This window comes from Nelumbo nucifera, chromosome 7 (assembly GCF_055504915.1).
Source record: "Nelumbo nucifera cultivar China Antique chromosome 7, China Antique-T2T, whole genome shotgun sequence".
Taxonomy (NCBI): Eukaryota; Viridiplantae; Streptophyta; class Magnoliopsida; order Proteales; family Nelumbonaceae; genus Nelumbo; species Nelumbo nucifera.
This window is the reverse complement of record NC_142655.1, coordinates 3719854-3738258: the sequence shown is the minus strand read 5'-3', so window position 1 is coordinate 3738258 and position 18405 is coordinate 3719854. Positions and strand designations below refer to the sequence as shown.

Below are 18405 nucleotides of genomic sequence, written 5' to 3'. Positions count from 1 at the left end.
CTAGGGTGTAAGGACATACTATTTTTAGGATGTGAGTGGAGTAGAGTCTCTAAATTTGGATTTTAACATCCATTGTTTAACAGAAATTTTGAGAGAAATTATTCTGTTTTTAATTATTTTAAAAAATTAACACAAATAAGATTTCGAAATTAAGCCTCAGTTTGGAAAGAGTACAAATACAAATATATATATATATATATATATATATAGGACATAAACATTTTCTATTTATCAATTAAGGCTCAGTTTGAAAAAAATACAAATACAAATATATATAATATAAATACATAAAAAATAATACAAAATATAAGGTTTTACACTCTACATATTTATATTTATACTCTTTCCAAAATGAGAAGCATAAAGAACATCTGGCTGGAGCTTTTAGAAAACATTTAAGGTCTTAAAACCACCACCGACCCACCAGACCGTTAGACCATTTGGCCTAGAACCGGCCAGGGTACCGGTTTCATTTCTACCCAAACCACTATTTTCCTAAAAACCATTGAATTGAGGTCAGCAGACCACTGACCCAGACAATATGGTTTTCAGGCCGATTATTCATTTTTAATTTTAAAAGTTACTGACTAATTCATTCAGGTCGAATGGTCAAAGTCAAACGATTGATCCAGAAGCCGATGGTCGAAATAGTTTCGGTTCTGAACCGGTTTTTAAAATATTGAAATTGTTTGGTACCGGAATGTTTCTCCGATGCGTCCCCTTGATTCTAATCAACTTGTGTAGAATGCAAGGATGAATAAAGTAACGTGCCACGTAGGAAGAACACCGTTGACAGCCCAGGCTGTCAGGCATTAGACAGAAACAGAAAAACGATTCCTGTACCAAAACACCTTTGTCATTGTCAACATTTAAAAAAAAACCGACTTGTGTAGAATGCATGGATGAATAAACTAACGTGTCACGCCTGGCAGGGAGAACACCGTTGACAGTCCAGGCGGTCAGACAAGGATAGCCAATGTAGACAGCTCCAAGGCGTTTGTAGGGTAAACCGTATTACCTAATAATGAAAATCGATGAAAGCGTGCCCGCATGACTCCTGCAAACAAGGAGCTCCCTCTAAAAGCGATCGCTTCGTTCAGGCAATATAATGTGAATTGTGAAGAGCTTTGAGAGAAGGGGAAGGAGAAGAGCAAGGAGAAGGGGAAGGCAGGCTTCTTCGATCGAGTCTCTTTTTCTCTCTCCCCTTCTCTCTCTCTCTCTCTCTCTCTCTCTCTCTCTCTCTCTCTCTCTCTCTCTCTCTCTCTCTCTCTCTCTCTCTCTCTCTCTCTCTCTCTCTCTCTCTCTCCTCGCCATCCATGAGGAAACTCTGCCCCAATTTGGATCGTGAGGATGGCCTGGAGACCGTTCTCGAGGTCCCCATCCCGGAAGAGATGTTCGCCAGCATGGGCAGCAACACCACCGTCCGGTGGCAGAACATGCGCAACTGGATGAAGTGTCAACCTGCTAACGAGACGGATTCCTCTGCCAATTCCGATCTTCAACTCCTTCTCAATGTCGTGGGTTCTCCTTTTATTCCTCACGAGGTGCAAACCGACACCACTGTCAACCGCCCCATCAAAGACTCCTCTATCGTAAGTATTACTATTATAATTAGATTGGACGAGCTTTAATTTGTTGCAGGTTGATTGATGATATATCCATCAATTGATCGCTCATTAATAATTTGTATTAATTCTTCATTTTCTTGTCGTTTAATTTAATTAATAGGAAGCTTCAACAGCCAAATATATTGTACAGCAATACATAGCGGCATCGGGAGGACAAACGGCATTGAACTCAGTGAAGAGCATGTACGCCATTGGAAAGGTGAAGATGTGTGCTTCCGAGTTCCAAGTTGGCGACGACAGTATAAAAGCAAGGGGCCCCTCTGAGATTGGAGGCTTCGTGCTTTGGCAAAAGAACCCAAACCTCTGGTACTTGGAGCTGGTCTTGCCAAGCTGCAAGGTCAGTGCCGGGAGTGATGGCAAGGTGGCTTGGAGGCAGTCTGGCTCTCAACAATCACATGCCACCAAAGGTCCGCCCAGACCCTTGCGTCGGTTTTTACAGGTATATCATTAACTTTCCATTTTTTCTGTAAAATGCATCAACCTTCTTCTGCTTCTTTCTTGCCACCCCACGTAATGTATTGCATGCCATGCATAAAGTTTCTGCTGAGCAAAAATTTTCTAGAAAAAAATTACCTTGAGAAAGCAGTAGTGTCACATCTGCTATCTGCTAGATGTGTTGTTTGTAGAGATGAGATGGTTCGTTCTTTAAACATTTAGCTTGATCGATGCATGGATAGTTAATCTTGAAGAAGAGACGTCCTCTCTAAATATCATTATTAGCAATTCTAGGGCATACTAATATTGTATCTGGTTTGATAGAAAATACGAGAGAAAGAGAAATTTTAGGGAAGCTCTTAGGCTCCTTTTGTTTGCCATGCAATTTCGATTGAACTTTGCATGGGAGTACATACATCAAAAGAATGTAAATTCTCTTCTTCACTGTTGCTTTTGGTTTCCTTGATCAGGTTTTGTGTTACTTCATGTACAATGCAAGCAATCAAAACAAAGTAAATTTTAAAACAAAATAAATCAGAATTTTCATTAAACTCATTTACACTCTCTAGGGTGCAACTTGGGCGGGTCCAACCCGAGCACGACCTGACCCAACCTGAGTTTTTTCATCGGTTGGGCCTGGGTTTTCGGGCTGCAGGCTGGGGCTGGCCAGAAAAGTCAGGCCCAATCTAAACTTGGGTTGAGGTCTCGGGCAGTCTAAGTCCAACCCAACCAAGACACAACTCAACCCGAGTACACCTAAAAAAATACATACATATGTGCATTATATTTATAAAAATATATATTTTTTAATTATTCAAACCCACCCAACCCGGTCCATCCCGAGCCCAAGCCCGACCTGAGTTGTATTGGATTAAGCGCGAATTGGGCCTGGGTTGATAAACTTGGGCTGTGCCAGGCCCGAGCTCAAGATTTGCACCATTAGGCTTGGGCCTGGATTGACCTTCAATGTGATCCAGTCTGCCGGAGTTGCACCCATAACACTCCCGTGCTTTTTTCAGCAATGGAAATGAAACTACATCAAACTAGGCCCTAGGAATTTTGAGAGAATCTTCAGAACTTTCTCTCAGCTTTCTGTTTCTCTATTATTTTGTATCAAACGAAACACTTCCTAATATCCTTGATACTAACAAAAAGTTTCTTATGGGGAGCGTAGGGACTGGACCCTAGGTCTACGGCCAATTTGTTTTTAGATGCAGTGTGCATAGGAGAGAAGATTATTAATAACGAAGACTGCTTTATACTCAAGCTTGAGGCAAATGCAGCGAGCCTTGAGGCCCGAAATACCAAGGCCGTGGAGATCATACATCACACGATGTGGGGCTACTTTAGCCAAAGAACCGGTTTGTTGATCCAATTTGAGGACTGCAAATTACTGACGATAAAGGGAAAGCGACACAGTAGCATTTTCTGGGAGACGAGGATGGAATCGGTGATCGAAGACTATAGATACATTGACGGCGTTAACATTGCCCACAGCGGCAGGACCCTGGTCACGCTATATAGGTACGGAGATGGTTCCATCAATCACAAAAGGAAGATGGAGGAGACATGGACTATTGAGGAGGTTGATTTTAATATCCGTGGTTTATCCATGGATTGTTTTCTACCACCTGCGAACCTAAAACGGGATCTAGCTGATTGAGAGAAGCATGGGATGAGACTTGATAGTTGAGATAGACACAAAGAGAGAGAGAGATTTTGTTAAGAATGCTATAGAGGAGATTTGTATATATGACCGAACTGGAATTTCTTGTTTGGTTACTTCCAGAAACGTGGAAAAGAAATTTCCTTTTTTTTCTTTCTTTTGATCAGAATAAATGTCTTGCTCTTCACCATCTTTCTATCTGATTTTTCCTTCATCAGAAATAGGCTATAGTTATGTATCAACCAAGCACGCAAGAAGACATGGAGTGTAGGTTGTCACAGTGATGGTGAATGCCGCATTTGTTATGTACCTTAGGAGAATTCACCCCTATAAACTAGTTGTTAGAGAGAGGGAACCCAAGCACATATATACCCCACAACAGCATCCCATACTGTCAATGTGAGATACCTCACATTAGCATTGTAACAAGCTTGTTCATGAATAGCTGATCAGCGAACCTCTAATCATAAAAGGAAGCATTTCCTCCAGATACATTTCTAGTGCGAGTGGTTTCTTAGGCCTTGATTCACGTTTTTATTTCTCGGTCGTTATCTGTGTCTTACTCAGACTTCACAATTCAAAGGCAGCAGATCCTCCTTAATACATCATCACAGAGTGATGCATTATGTGTTCCAAAACACCATCAATATGAATGTAATGATGTACAAACCAGAATTGATCACAACGATACAACCAACTACAAATTCAAATATATGCTTCATTTATTAGATACGATGAAAAAATATATAAAAAATGGCCTGGTGAAGTCATATGCACCTTAATATTTTATTATAAAAATATTAAGACCTGACTAGCTAAAAAGCCTAAATACAAAAACGGGACTATGGAAGTCAATGAAGTCGTATGCACCTTCCACTGCCCGTATATAGATGTCTTCCCTGGGTTCCTCACTCACTCCGCTCTGCGTTGCATACTCTAATGCCATCTCATAATCCACCTACAAAATTATATCCAAAGGAAACAACAGTAGAAGTTACACCAACATCATCTTTCCAACATGCAAAATTAGATCTGCTTCGTTTAGTTGTCTCATAAACAGGATATCCAAGCTGTAGTGCCCACTCTTGAGATGAAAGATGGTTAATCTATAGATACGCAGAGGCAGCATTCAATTGGTTGTGCAGTCTTCTGTACCATTTGATTGATACAAACTATGGTTCACAGTCCAGGGAAATAATATAAATTTAAGTGTTACAAGTACCAATTTGCTTCTGGCATGTGAGATATAATAATGGTGGAACATCATTCCCTTTCATATTGTCTCGCATGACAAAGGCAAGCCTCCCCGATTTATTGTGATTAAACAGTTTTTTATCACATTTATATTGAATGCATGCCAATTAGTAATTATGAAAATAGAATACATGTTTCAAGTTGTTAAGCTGACTAAAAGTAAAGGAGTAAACATAAGCTTCGGATGTGGGAAACCAACCTGTTCAACATGTTGAGCAAGCTTTTCCCGTAGAGTCTTTTCTGTAACAATACGAGTTGATACCTTTGTTAGAAGTTCTGTATCCTTTTCCTCATATTGCTTCTTCTTCTTCGATGCTTGCTGATGAGCTGTTTCTCTCAATACATCATATATGGCAGCTGTTACATCAGGTATGTACCTGATTATGCAAGCAAAGTTTTACTAATACTAATAATGCTAATAATAATGATATCAATAATTTTACTAACAAGCAAAATTGGAGCTTTTGTATAGACCATTTGAATTTAAAATGGGTTGGATCAAGAGCTGATCCAGACCAAGGTTCAAAGTATTGATACACCCGATACGCATGAACATGCATAGCGGGTGTTTCAATATTATCATGCATAGGGGATGTAAATCTGAACCCTTGTTGGATCTTATAGCATGGATCTCCATCTGATTCATTTATGCATTACAATTGGACCTTCCGAGTTTTGATCAGGTACCTGTTGTCAGATTATGGGCCTGATTATTTTAAAATGTAATCCCTATGAGGACACAAACCCACTAAATATTGGAGAATGGTCAGATGTTAGATCAACCCATTCCATTTCCTTTTTCTTTTTTGATAAGTAAAATACATTTCATTTCCTATTTGATTATCCAAATTGCTTACATTTAGGTACTTAAGATGGTATAACCCACCATTAAACAGGGCTCACCTGGGAAGCCTCTTATAGTCTTATTCCATACTCAACCTGATTGGAAGACATTATTGATACATAGCTTTTAGATCATAGAAAATTCAACAGAACTATAGAAAAGTACGAAAGCAGATAGTACCATCTTAACAGGTTATTAGTGTCAGAGCCATTTTTAATGCCTTGCTTCTATACTAAACCTTGTTAGAATCATGTTAATTTCAGTAAATTAATTATGTTGAGTCAAACAAGGAGTTGCATGGCATTTCCTGGGATATAGTTGGAGCCTCCTAAAATCATGTGCAAAGTTCACCATGACACCATTTGACTGATGGAACCCTCTTGTTCAAAACATGTTTAGGAAACATCCCCTTGAAACTCTCTTAAAATGAGTAGACAATATAGAAACAATATCTAAAAGGAGATGGTTTTCTCATGAAAAAACAAAGCACATGAAATGCTTGTTAAATTCAAATTCAAAACAAGGCAGTTTTGCAAAAGGAACAACTACACCAGACACTGGAACAATCCCAAATATGATGCAAGTTCTGGAAGGTACAGTGGCAGACTTCTCAAAAAAACTGAGAATGCAAGTTTGCAATGGAACTAGAGCCAGATTCAAGGAATAAGAAGATGAGTGTCAACTATCTCAGAGAACTAGCAAAAATGACTCCATGTTTGGGATCCTCTTCATGGAATGTGTGAAGTGTATCTCATGCATTGATACAACAGCATGTGCTTGGTTAGATCAGTCTTAGCCTCCTTTAAAGCCCAAAAAGTCTTCTGGCCTCATTTCCACCACAAAGAAAGTTTGATGGGAGAAATATTCAGGGAAACCAGAAGTGGGCTTACAGTTGGGAAAAACACCAATACAAGGTGGGATATAGGGCTCTTATGGACTAGAATCTTAAATATGTGGCAAATCCAGTGGCTCCCCTCCTCAGTGGACATGTTGGATTGATTACATTATCTATCTCCATGGCAGACTGGGGTGGGCTGTGCAGGAATGCTCCCTACTTGACCCAATTGGGATTTTTCTTTATATAATTATTGAACTTGAGAAACATCAGCACATTTACATAGGCAACACCAGTAAATCTTATGGCTTATAAATAATAGGTTATTTACTCTCCTATCAACCCACCAAAAGAATTAGCAGTCAATGTGGCAACTAATCATTCATTGTTTAGGCAAAAAGAAAATGAAGGAAAAAGAAAAGACAAGAAAATTGCAGCAACTATTGCAAAGAATGCAGCTCTCCAATTCCAAATACAACAGAAATGAGTAAGAGAACAAACTTGCTTAAATTTCGCTTCCTCTCCTGTTGTTCACGAGCTTGAATTTTCTTCACTATTTTAGACTTCAGCTGAACACAACATTGCTGGATGGAAGACTGAAGAAATTATGCTGTTAGAATACAAATTATCTTCCTTTGTCATTTGAATACATGGAACTGAAGACAAACTACCTTGACAGCAGAAGCTATCTCGCTTATATCATCTCCAATATATTCTTTTCCTGTTCCCTTGAAGGGTATTTTTGTGCTAACAATGCTCACAAAAACACCAATTTTGTCTTGTGTCTGGTTGATCTTGTAGCTATTCCAACTGGAAACCAATTCTTCAGTTAGATATCCTGTAATTAGATTTCATTAACTTCGGAGGGAAGTCTACCTATATGGGTATAACAAAGGAAGGAGATTTGACCATATTTAGATCTTACTTGATCCTTTTCAGAGCAGTCCTTGTCACAACATCTGCACCTCGCTCAAAAAGAAGTGGAATGCGGTTTGCAAAGCGGAAAATATTCAGCCCCTAAAATTCATACCACCAGGGCATGTTTAATAAGCATCAGTCTTGGGAAACAGTATTACTACTTGTAACCAATTAATGCAACCATACTTCAGATTTTGCTAACTTGAATGAATAGGCAATATGATAGAGACATATTCAAGACAAAGGTGACTAATTGAGGGAAAAACTTCATTTTCAAATTAATATTCATATTTTAGAAAACTAAGTTGAAAGAGAAATCAGGAACCAGGATTAATAAAGAAGAAAGACAAATTCCTTATTTATTGCCACTCCTGCTTATACTTACTATTACCCAATAATTTGCATAATTGGGTAGACTCAATCACTCAATCATGGAACTCCTATTGATGCAATAACTAAAAACTAATTGCAGTTTGCAATTAAAGTACAAAGAATTTTGGCATGGCATATACAACCCACATGTTGGTACATGTATTTTGTGCATATATATGACCTAACAAACAAAGGCAGACTAGTGTATGTCAATGAATAGAAGTTTTGCTGACAAGTAGGTTTAAATGTATACCCACAAATCATTAAGTTATGGGCATAAAATAATTGCAAATACTCACCTACATACAAATCATAAAATAATGGTGATAAAACCAAATTATGTTTTATCCAGAAAATATGTCCAAAGATTAAGAGTAACAAAAAAAGAATACAGCTCCAATATTCTGGGGAAAGAACTAATGCTGATAGCACCAACAAGTAAGCACTTACTTGTTTAACATCTTTTCCACCCAAACTCACTCCAGCTTCCACAATGAACGGATGGCCTTCAAAAACTTGAGGACTGCATTAAAATGGTAGCCAAAAACAGGTATCTGAGAACCAGTTTTATTATCTAAAGTAAACATTGTATGATTTTAAACCAAACATTTAATACCTTCCACCCCACTAAGCATCTAACCTACATGTTATACCTTAAAAATAAGTTAAAAAAGAAACAGATATTGAAAAATAAGTTAAACTTTGATGGGAGTAGAATTGGGGGAATCCTGGACAATCAGGGATTGGAGGTGTGTTTAGGAATGAGAATGGGCTTGTCTCTGCCATGTTCTCCGGCCCAATTGGGGTGGGTGACTCTCTCAGGGCTGAAATCTTTGCAGTTATGGAAGGAATTCAAAGAGCCAAGGAACTGAATATAAGAAAACTCATCATTGAAGGGGATTCAGAGGTGGTGGTAGGGTGGCTAAGTAAAGAAAACAACAGCTTATGGATGTACAGTAACGAGAGGAGGAAGTTTAGGTGGCTGGTTCAAGAGATGGAAGTTAAGATTAGCTGGGTGAAAAGATCAGCTAACTCTTTTGCGGATGGGTTAGCTAAGAAAGTAGTCAATAGGGAGACATTGTTTTGGGCACAAGTGTAACTTTTTTCCTTTTTGTTCTTGGGAGTGTTTAGCTCCTTTTGGAAGATAAGAAAGTTTATCTTCCTCTCTGTAATTACTTTTGTGATTAAGTAATGAATTGTTGTTATTGATCAAAAAAAATAATAAGAAGAAGAAATGGAAGCCAACCTGCAAGAATAAGTAGCAACCATTTCGGGGTGCAGCTCCTTTATTATTCCTAACCGAAGATTATACTCCCCTGCAGGACTAAGACACTGAAAAAAGTACATGTCCCAAACTACTTTAGGATATAAAGAAGCATGGATCCAAGAAATTAAAGATATAACACAAATAGAATACCAGGGTATGAAATGGAAAGACAACTACATGGAAATGACAATCTGAATACTACATACATCACCACTAGGGTCATCAAATTTAGCCTGACGGAATAATTGATGAATGCGAACTATTTGCTGAGATGTAAGAGATTTTACAGCCATTTTTGGACTAAAATCTGGGCCCATTTCTCCTGCAAAATTTAGAACATAAACATTACTTATGATAATATAATGTAAAAATTGTACTAATTGTACAAGGGCACAAACACAGTTAGAGGTATTTCTGTACAAGGTGTAGTTATTTGATAATGTACATGTTAGGACCAAAATATATTAATTCATTCCACCTAAACAAAAAAGGATGCATTGCATAAAAAATCCTTCTATTTTTAATGAACTCAGTCAACACCTTAAAGCAGTCATACATTTGCAAAAGCAGTCAAAAACATTGACATAATTCATATTTGAACAGTAGGATTGCACATGATCCAGCCACATGTAAACAGTTGTCGGCCAGAATCATGCTAATGAATGACAGAGGTGCAATTGTTAGTACAAGCACTATAATACCCATACTAATAGAAAAATATCACACCCATTTCTGAAACATGGCTAGCACATGATTAATTTACATATTTTGGAATGTAATGCAAGTGATCCAATGTGTTCCAGAAGTTAGAAAGTAACACCTCTCAATGATTGTTCTTTAATTTAGTCAACAATCTAAATACTGAAAATAGAAATTGTACAAGCCAATTTTCTTCAAATGTATCCCAAAATGAGATATAAATATCAGAAAAAGATATGTACCAATTAAACGCTCAGCATAAGATTTTCCAATATTTACAAATTCATGCTGAAGAAACTGCAATAGATTCTGCTTAGAGGTTTCTGCAATAAGGCGCTTGATTAGTAGTAAATCAACTGCAGACGGATGGTGCTTTGTCTCAAGAGGAACTGGTGGCATAACATCGGTTCTTCGTGCAAATCGTATAGTGACATTTTTACTGTGGATAAAGAAGAAAAAGATGGAAGGATATTAGACAAAATTATTAGAAAAGATGATGAGATGTACAGATCCAAGGAGCAGCACTTACTCTGCAGCATCGGAGACATATTTAAAAAGAAATTGAGCATAAGGGGTAATAACAGCCATCTGACGCATATAGTGCAATATCTTCGACTGCATTGACCAACAATAAAGTTTAGTCAAGTAAAACAAATTAGATCATATTCAATACCTCAAAAAATAGATTTTTGTAGGGAACCTAAGCCAGGTCTGCAACTCCTACAAGAGCACAGGAGAAGGCCCTGGTAGGTACTACATACACGGTAAGTTGTCCAGTTGCCCTCAATTACAACTTGAATTTCTGCACCATGCCACTTTTCCTTGTTGTCTCGTTTTTCGTGCAAGTGAATGTGAGGAATGTTACTGAATAGTTAAAAGACAAGTCAGTATTTTCTAATATGATCAAGTATGTGCATATATTGAGAAAAGGTGTGAATCAACAAATGTATGTATCAAGAGAGAAGGCTGAATTGTTTAGGTATTATCTATTTGTGACCACTTTCAGCTTTGTAACTAAGCACATCTAATAAGTATGTTTACAAGATGCAATTTGTAATATACATATATATATATATGTGTGTGTGTGTGTGTGTGTGGAATAACATACATATCCTAGTAGGTAAGTGGCTCATGTGATGCATGTGGAAAGGCAAAGATGTAGTGAAGTATTTAAAATAATTTATTCATTTTCTGCATTAGCTTAGAACCCAGCTATATAAACTTCAGATGGTATAAAGTATGCCATTTTACCCAACTATGGTGAAGCCTCTTTCCAAAGCAGTATTGGAATTACATAATAAAGATTATTATGTGTACATTCATAAAAACCAGATTGCAGACATACCGATGAATATCTATGTCCAGCCTGCAGAATGAAGTATAGTTTTGACCCCTCATTGATGAAGATATCTCTATTGGAAGTCCTGTACTCATCTTGGACCAAATTAATGCCTGCATAAGTTCATAAAGGGTCAAACTCCTTAACATACTTCTTGTCATGGTCATCAATCTGAGAATTAAAAGAGAGAAGTTAGAAGCATACTAATTTCACAGCACTGGAATACAACACTATATGAGTGGTAAAACTCCCATGTACTATGGGTTATGGTTGTCAGTATGAGAGGCAAAAGAAGGGAAATGCAAGAAAAGTTAGAAAAATGATAGGCCCCCAATTAACCTTACGTATGCCAGGAAGAGGAAAGGTCAACAATCGGCTAAGGGGGAGAAATAATTGAACAATTAATCACATGGGGGGCAATTATAGCTGCAGGGAATAAGGAGAGTCTTGGGGCATTTATAGCTATGTCAGTTATGAATAAGAAGAGTGTTGGGCATTTATAACTAGGCCAGCTGGGCATTTATGGGGGGGGAGTCAGTTATGCTGTCAGAAGAATATAAGAAGGGTCTTTGGGGGATGGGGGAGAGCAGGCTTTCATTGAGTGAAGAATACTGTGAGTGATTGGGAGAGCCAGCGGTCTCTCAAAGAACCGACCAACTGTTACTGTTCTTCTTTTCTTCTGAATGAGTACCAGTTCCTTGTTGATATTCTAGTTGTGTGAATTCTGCTGTGAGTCTGAGAATTGTGTGTCAAGTTTCTGGGACCTAACAGTGGTACCAGTTCCTTGTTCATGTAAGGACAGAGAAATTATGCGCCATGACCCACAAAAACTACTAGAGGGTTGCCTGATTGCAGGGGTTGGTATGCGGGCCACTGCTGCTTATATCTACATAAGGGGAGAGTGTGTAAATGAGCGGAAAAACCTTGAGAAAGCAAGGAGGGAAGCTTATCAAGCTGGACTTTTGGGAAAAAATGCATGTAGATCTGGATATGATTTTGATGTTCATATCCACTATGGAGCTGATGCTTACATTTGTGGAGAAGAGACGGCGTTGTTGGAAAGCCTTGAAGGAAAACAAGGAAAACCAAGGTTGAAGCCTCTTTTTCCAGCTAATGCAGGGCTATATGGATGTCCAACAACTGTTACAAATGTTGAAACTGTAGCTGTTTTCTCCACCATTTTAAGGTGTGGTCCTGAATGGTTTGCTAGTTTTGGCAGGAAGAACAATTCTGGGACAAAGCTACTCTATGTCTCAGGCCACGTGAATAAGCCTTGTACAGTTGAAGGGGAGATGAGTATTCCATTGAAGGAGCTGATAGAAAGGCACTGTGGAGGAGTTAGAGGTGGATGGGATAATTTGCTTACAGTGATACCAGAGGGTTCTTCGGTTCCACTGATTCCAAAGCACATATGTGATGATGTGTTGATGGATTATGATGCACTCAAGGCTGTCCAAACGGGTTTAGGGACAGATGCTGTAATTATGATGGACAAGTCAACTGATATTGTGGATGCAATTGCTAGGCTCTCTTACTTCTATAAGCATGAAAGTTGTGGGCAGTGCACACCATGCAAGGAGGGGACAGGATGGCTGTGGATGATCATGGAGAGGCTGAAGGTTGGAAACGTGAAGCTGGAGGAAATAGACATGCTTCAAGAGGTGACAAAGCAGACACACCATCTGTGCAGTGGGTGCTGCTGCTGCTTGGCCTGTGCAGGGACATATCAGTGCGCGGTGTGCGTCTATCCGCTATGCATGGAGTTACTGGTTTGGAAGCTTATTCATTGGCAGGGCCTGCCTGATTTTGAAGATTCTTGGCTGCCTTTTGACTTACTTCGAGACCAATTTCCTCATTTTAACCTTGAGGACAAGGTTAGACTTTGGGCGGCGGGTAATGATAGGCCCCCAATTAACCTTACATATGCCAGGAAGAGGAAATGTCAACAATCGGCTAAGGGGGAGAAATAATTGAACAATTAATCACATGGGGGGCAATTATAGCTGCAGGGAATAAGGAAAGTCTTGGGGCATTTATAGCTATGTCAGTTATGAATAAGAAGAGTGTTGGGCATTTATAACTATGCCAGCTAGGCATTTATGGGGGGGAGTCAGTTATGCTGTCAGAAGAATATAGGAAGGGTCTTTGGGGGATGGGGGAGGGCAGACTTTCGTTGAGTGAAGAATACTGTGAGTGATTGGGAGAGCCGGCAGTCTCTCGAAGAACTGACCAACTGTTAATGTTCTTCTTTTCTTCTGAATGAGTACCATTTCCTTGTTGATGTTCTAGTTGTGTGAATTCTGCTGTGAGTCTGAGAATTGTGTGTCAAGTTTCTGGGACCTGTCAGAAAATACATTACTGACAATCAGTGTTTTAAAAGGCGTGGGAGGCATATGCCTGGAGGCACTCAAGGCAAGGTGCTCCCAAAATGCCCTAAGGCGTATGCCAGAGGTGCTGCCACCTCTGAGGTGTACGCCTCGTGCGCTTTTTTCATGAGGCGTGCTAGAGGCGTACACCTCATGCGACTCATGCACACCTCATATAAAAAGACTGAAAAAAAAAAAGGAAAGGAAAAGAAAAGAGAGGGAAGGGAAACAAAAAGAAAGAAAGAGAAGAAAAAAAAAGAGAAAAGGAAAGGAAAGGGAAGAAAAGATAAGGGGAAAGAAAGTGGTCTGCCCCCGGCCCCTTTGGCTCACCCAGACCCCCCACCCCTCTTTCAACTAGTGTTGTGCATCTCTATTCTTCTTAATATAAAAGATTTTTATTAAAAATAAAGAAAAAAATGAGATCCTCCCTTCCTCTTCCTTCTTCCTCTTGACCCCCCCTCCCTCCTCTTAAGGAGGCTTGCGTCTCCTTGTGTTCGGGAGGCTTACGCCTCTTACGTTCAGAACTACGCCCTCACACCTCTAGGTAGTGGAACGCCTCGCATCACACCTCCACGTTTTAAAACATTGCTGACAATAGACATGGAATGAGAAAATGAGGTCTTTCTAAGGAAATATACTTTGCAGATGACAATGCTTTGTGCCAATGAGGTCCTTTTATCAATCAGTAACAAGATCAAAGAAATTTTGTTAAAGGCTTAAATATAAATTACAAATGAAGAAATTCCCAAAATGGTTTGGGAGGGCATAAGACTAGTATATGACCACATATTTCATTCCCATTAGAACCCAGCCCATGGGACTAAAGCCTCAAGGTGACCCCCCCTCCATATACCCCAATTAGTAAGTCTGCTAGAACATTGGCAAATCTTTGGATCCATTTGAATAGATTGTGCAGTCTAGAGGCCAATGATCTAGCTTCTGTAAGATCTGATGTAGGATCCATGGACATTCCCTATCATCTCTCATCTATCCCACCACTGACAATAAGTCCTCCTCCACTTCAAAACTGTGCACCCTAGGAACCTTAGCAAATGCAACCCCTCAAGGAATGGTAATGCCTCAGCTCCAATGGAATCCCCTCAGCCAGTAGTATCTCCCCAATGAACCCTCTAAAAGCTCCTCCAAGACTTAATGGCACCATCCTGAAAGAACATCCATAATCCATTACAATTCAGCTTGACTGTTCCTTCAGATGATGGGGACCAATTTGTAATGGCAGATGCGCTTCTAGTTGATCATACATCTGCACAATGAACAATGCCATCCTCTCATTATATGTTGGTGCTGAACTATATGACCTTAGTACAGAGCCGATTAATAATCCTTTCAGTTATCAGTTCTATCAATGTTTTCAATTTTTGCTTCTTGTCAGAGAATATCCTAGTGTTGCATTTCTTTTCAGTCTTAGATCAGCAGCACTCATACATTACCAAATGATCTTCCCTCTTTTTTCTAGAAATGAGTACCAGTATGATTGTAAGGTATGATCAGTAATTGAAAATAAGGGGTTATATACAAACAGAATAATTGATTGCTGAACTTTGTGCTGGCCACAGAGGAGTTGAAGAAAATATGTATTCCAACTCAGAGGGAGAAATGCACTAGAGCAACAATACAAACCATACACCTGAATATACATGTAAATATGTTTGTCATGAGCTGGTTGCTAAGGCACAACAGAAACTCCTTAGGGTAGTAGGGTAATAATGGCATATCTTCAAATTGACAAAATGTTAGTGAAATATGTAAAAACCCCTTCAGAAAAGTTTGAACTAACAGAGAGACATCAAGAAAGAATTGTTTCTACAAGAAACATGAATTAACACAAGCATAAAAATCTAAAATAAATTAAATCAAGCCTTACCATCTTTGCCCCAAGTCCAAATTTTCCACGTGTTTGCTTTAAGCCATATTTTGTCCCAGATAAAACTGCACATCCATAATCAAGTGAAATGGTTAAAAGCATATTGAAGGTTCAAGCTCAATCTGAAGAGAAATACACCAGATAGAAATAGTTCTAGCAAATAATCTCAGACCTCGTCCAAACATATTTGGGATGTCATCATGTGGCATTCCTCTTCCATTATCCTATTAAAACCAAATGTCAATACCAACAGTGATTTGGATTTGATCATGTGCAATCATCTATATAAATATATTAAGCTGAAATGTGTATGTAAGAAGGCATGAGGATGAAGGAAATGGAATCTAACAGTTTTTTTTGCCTTTTTTTCTTAGAAATTACAAGAATGCCACTCTCTACCAACTCTCTCTCTCTCTCTTTTGCTTTTTTTCTTTCAAATTACAAGAATGCCACTCTCTCCTACCAACTCTCTCTCTCTCTCTCTTGCTTTTTTTCTTTCAAATTACAAGAATGCCACTCTCTCCTACCAACTCTCTCTCTCTTTTTCTTACAAATTACAAGAATGCCATCTCTCTCTCCTTATAAATTACAAGAATGCCACTCTCTCTCCAACCGAGGGAGACCTCAGCTCGGCATCTCGGCTTCTAGGGGACCTACAATCAAAGGTAGTCGAGTTCGAGCCGAGCTAAGCTCAAGCTCAAGTCTCTAATTCGAATCGAGCTCAAGCTAGACAACACCTCCACCACTGAGGGATACCTCAGCTCGGCACCTCAGTCACTGAGGGAGATCTCAGCTCAGCACCTCGCCAACTGAGGGAGACCTCATCTTGACACCTTGTCAACTAAGGGAGACCTTAGCTCGACACCTCGCCTGCTAGGGAAACCTCAGCTCGACACTTCAGCAGTTGAGGGAGACCTCGGTTTGGCACCTCAGCAATTGAGGGAGACCTCGGCTCAGAACCTCAGCTGCTTGAGAGACCTACAATCAAAGGTAGCCGAGCTCGAACTTTCAAGCTTTTGATTTTAGTCGAGCTCGAGCTTGAGCTCAAGTCTCTAATTCAAATCGAGCTCAAGCCCGATAGTTTATGAGCGAGCCCCTGCAATGTAGGGCCCCCTCCACTAGTATAGTTCTAAAATAAAAATGGAACACTATATTATGATGCCCATATACAAAGATGGACTTGGATATGGGAAGTGAGGATATGACTTTCCATTCCCTAAAATTCTGGATATGGATAGGACATAGGTATGGGTATCCCATGTAATATGCTTTTATCATGCATTTATATGTAGTTTTTGAAGCTAAATAATTTCTCAATACTTGTATCTTTCCTAATTAGATTAAATCTCTAAATGTTGGATATGAAAGGGCTGTAGTGGATAGTGAATGTGAATCACACCTTACAAGTCACCCTAAAAAATGAGGCCTCACCCCGACCCTTTGTGCCCTTTGGAGCTGCAGGTTCTTTAACTTTCTTCCTAAGGGCAGCATTCTTTGCTTGCATTTCCTGAATGCGAGCCTCCTTGGCAAGGCGTTTCTACAAGAACGCAGCAATAGAGGAAAACATATATGAAGAATAACAGAATAACAAAGCACATATGTGTTCTTTTTTCCTTTTTTTTCTCTTATCTTCTTTTCAACTTTGAAATCCAACCATGGTCATCTCCAAGTTCAAGTTTTACAGAAAAAAGCAGAAACAACTTGGGATGCAGATCAAATACCTCACGAGCCTTAGCTGACTCATAATCATCATATAGTTCCTCATCAACACGCTCTCGGTCAATAAGACCAATCATAGAATTAAACCTGCTTTTCCCTATCTCCTCTCTGTCATAGAAAAACCAACCTAAATGTTCTATTATAGACACTGTTAAAGCAAAAAGGCATTGATAACAGCAACGCATATTTGTATGAACCTACAGTAGTACTACACACGTGGATATGCTCAATTTATGTATGCAAAGGACATGCATAATTACTTACATTGTTACCTCTATCACAGGAAGCTCAGAGATGGATTCTGCCGAATCAAGGGAGTTTTCAACAAGTTCTCTGACGGTCGTGTAAAGACATTTCCCCGGCTGAAATCCACAACAGTTCAAACCAACACCATTTAATCGAAATTGAGTACTAAGTTACTTCCGCATCAATCTATCCCAGTTAGCACTCAAGTTTGTGAGAAAATGAAGTGATGAAGCGAAAGAATATAAAAATTATCTATGTAATCAACAACTAATAAGCACATTAAAACAGAAATGTCATCAAGAATCTGCAAAGACAGAAAAAACTGACGTTATCAAATCCTGCAATGTTCTTATTCTCAGCAAAAAACTCCGCAGGTGATTCTGCATAAAGCAACAAACTAATTAAGCACAAAATGAAAACAAATTTAAAAGATAAAGAACAGGAAGAGCTTCTCTGGCACGAAAACTAACTCTGCTTTAGAACGCTTTCCTTGGCCTTTTTAGTCGCCCTGGATTTTCCTTTCTTCGGTTCTTCTGGACTTTCACTGCTACCTCCAACCTCCATGGAAGTCTTCCTGAAAGATCGATCGCAGATGGAAAAGATGGTAGAAATCAATAAGTTTCAGGAATGAATTCTTTCACGACTTAAGCTTCAAGTCTGCCCAATGCCTCAGACATAGAACTCAGCCATGGATCTGAACTACTTTAGCAGCAGGAGAAGAAGCTCACCGGCGTTTCTAAGAACCGATCGGCACCAATCTCATCTCGGGCTATGTCCAATTGTCCATGCGAGTGCGAGCTCAAGCTCGAGCCAAGTTAGGGCATAAGTCTCCCTCCTTTTTTTCCACCAGAAGAAATTATTTAGTGCTTCACACATACATGGGAATTTGATATACTTCAATTTAAAAGTTAGTACTTTCATCACACGTGTCA

At 39.2% G+C, this 18405-nt stretch overlaps 2 protein-coding genes across 10 annotated transcripts; one reads left to right on the top strand and one right to left on the bottom strand.

The window, feature by feature from the left end:
* The first annotated feature begins 1123 nt into the window (after positions 1-1123).
* On the top strand, positions 1124-3925 carry LOC104597517 (uncharacterized). The gene is made up of 4 exons (XM_010259100.3): positions 1124-1246; positions 1307-1592; positions 1729-2067; positions 3238-3925. The coding sequence occupies exons 2-4, from the start codon at positions 1317-1319 to the stop codon at positions 3724-3726; spliced, it is 1104 nt and encodes a 367-aa protein (XP_010257402.1). The 5' UTR covers positions 1124-1246; positions 1307-1316; the 3' UTR covers positions 3727-3925.
* Positions 3926-4427: 502 nt separating this feature from the next.
* TOP6B (topoisomerase 6 subunit B) lies at positions 4428-18340 on the bottom strand. Of its 9 annotated transcripts, none has more exons than XR_016078399.1 (20): positions 18202-18340; positions 17944-18047; positions 17801-17853; positions 17492-17589; positions 17230-17335; positions 16908-17045; positions 15681-15732; positions 15509-15573; positions 11264-11370; positions 10680-10782; positions 10448-10533; positions 10161-10357; positions 9426-9541; positions 9199-9284; positions 8403-8475; positions 7588-7679; positions 7331-7472; positions 7164-7258; positions 5183-5340; positions 4428-4687 (listed from the first exon to the last, which is right to left on the bottom strand). XR_016078399.1 is itself a non-coding variant. In XM_010259102.3 (20 exons), exons 2-20 carry the CDS (start codon positions 18035-18037, stop codon positions 4541-4543), a joined length of 2028 nt encoding a protein of 675 aa, XP_010257404.1. In that variant the 5' UTR covers positions 18038-18047; positions 18202-18340; the 3' UTR covers positions 4428-4540. The 9 variants fall into 9 exon arrangements, 7 of the variants coding, with proteins under 7 accessions (XP_010257404.1, XP_010257405.1, XP_088747270.1 ...); XR_016078400.1 differs by having other exon boundaries at positions 7334-7472; XM_010259102.3 differs by having other exon boundaries at positions 5183-5360.
* Positions 18341-18405: the final 65 nt, after the last annotated feature.

Bases quoted from the DNA above. Each gene is read 5' to 3' on its own strand.
- LOC104597517 (XM_010259100.3), top strand. From the start codon at position 1,317: ATGAGGAAACTCTGCCCCAATTTGGATCGTGAGGATGGCCTGGAGACC. The intron at 1,593-1,728 runs GTAAGTATTACT...TTTAATTAATAG, and splicing joins CCATCAAAGACTCCTCTATC to GAAGCTTCAACAGCCAAATA. The intron at 2,068-3,237 runs GTATATCATTAA...TGGGGAGCGTAG, and splicing joins CCTTGCGTCGGTTTTTACAG to GGACTGGACCCTAGGTCTAC.
- TOP6B (XM_010259102.3), bottom strand. From the start codon at position 18,037: ATGGAGGTTGGAGGTAGCAGTGAAAGTCCAGAAGAACCGAAGAAAGGA. The intron at 15,733-16,907 runs GTGTGATTCACA...TGGTTTTAATAG, and splicing joins TTTTTAGGGTGACTTGTAAG to GATAATGGAAGAGGAATGCC. The intron at 15,574-15,680 runs GTCTGAGATTAT...ATGGATGTGCAG, and splicing joins CCCAAATATGTTTGGACGAG to TTTTATCTGGGACAAAATAT.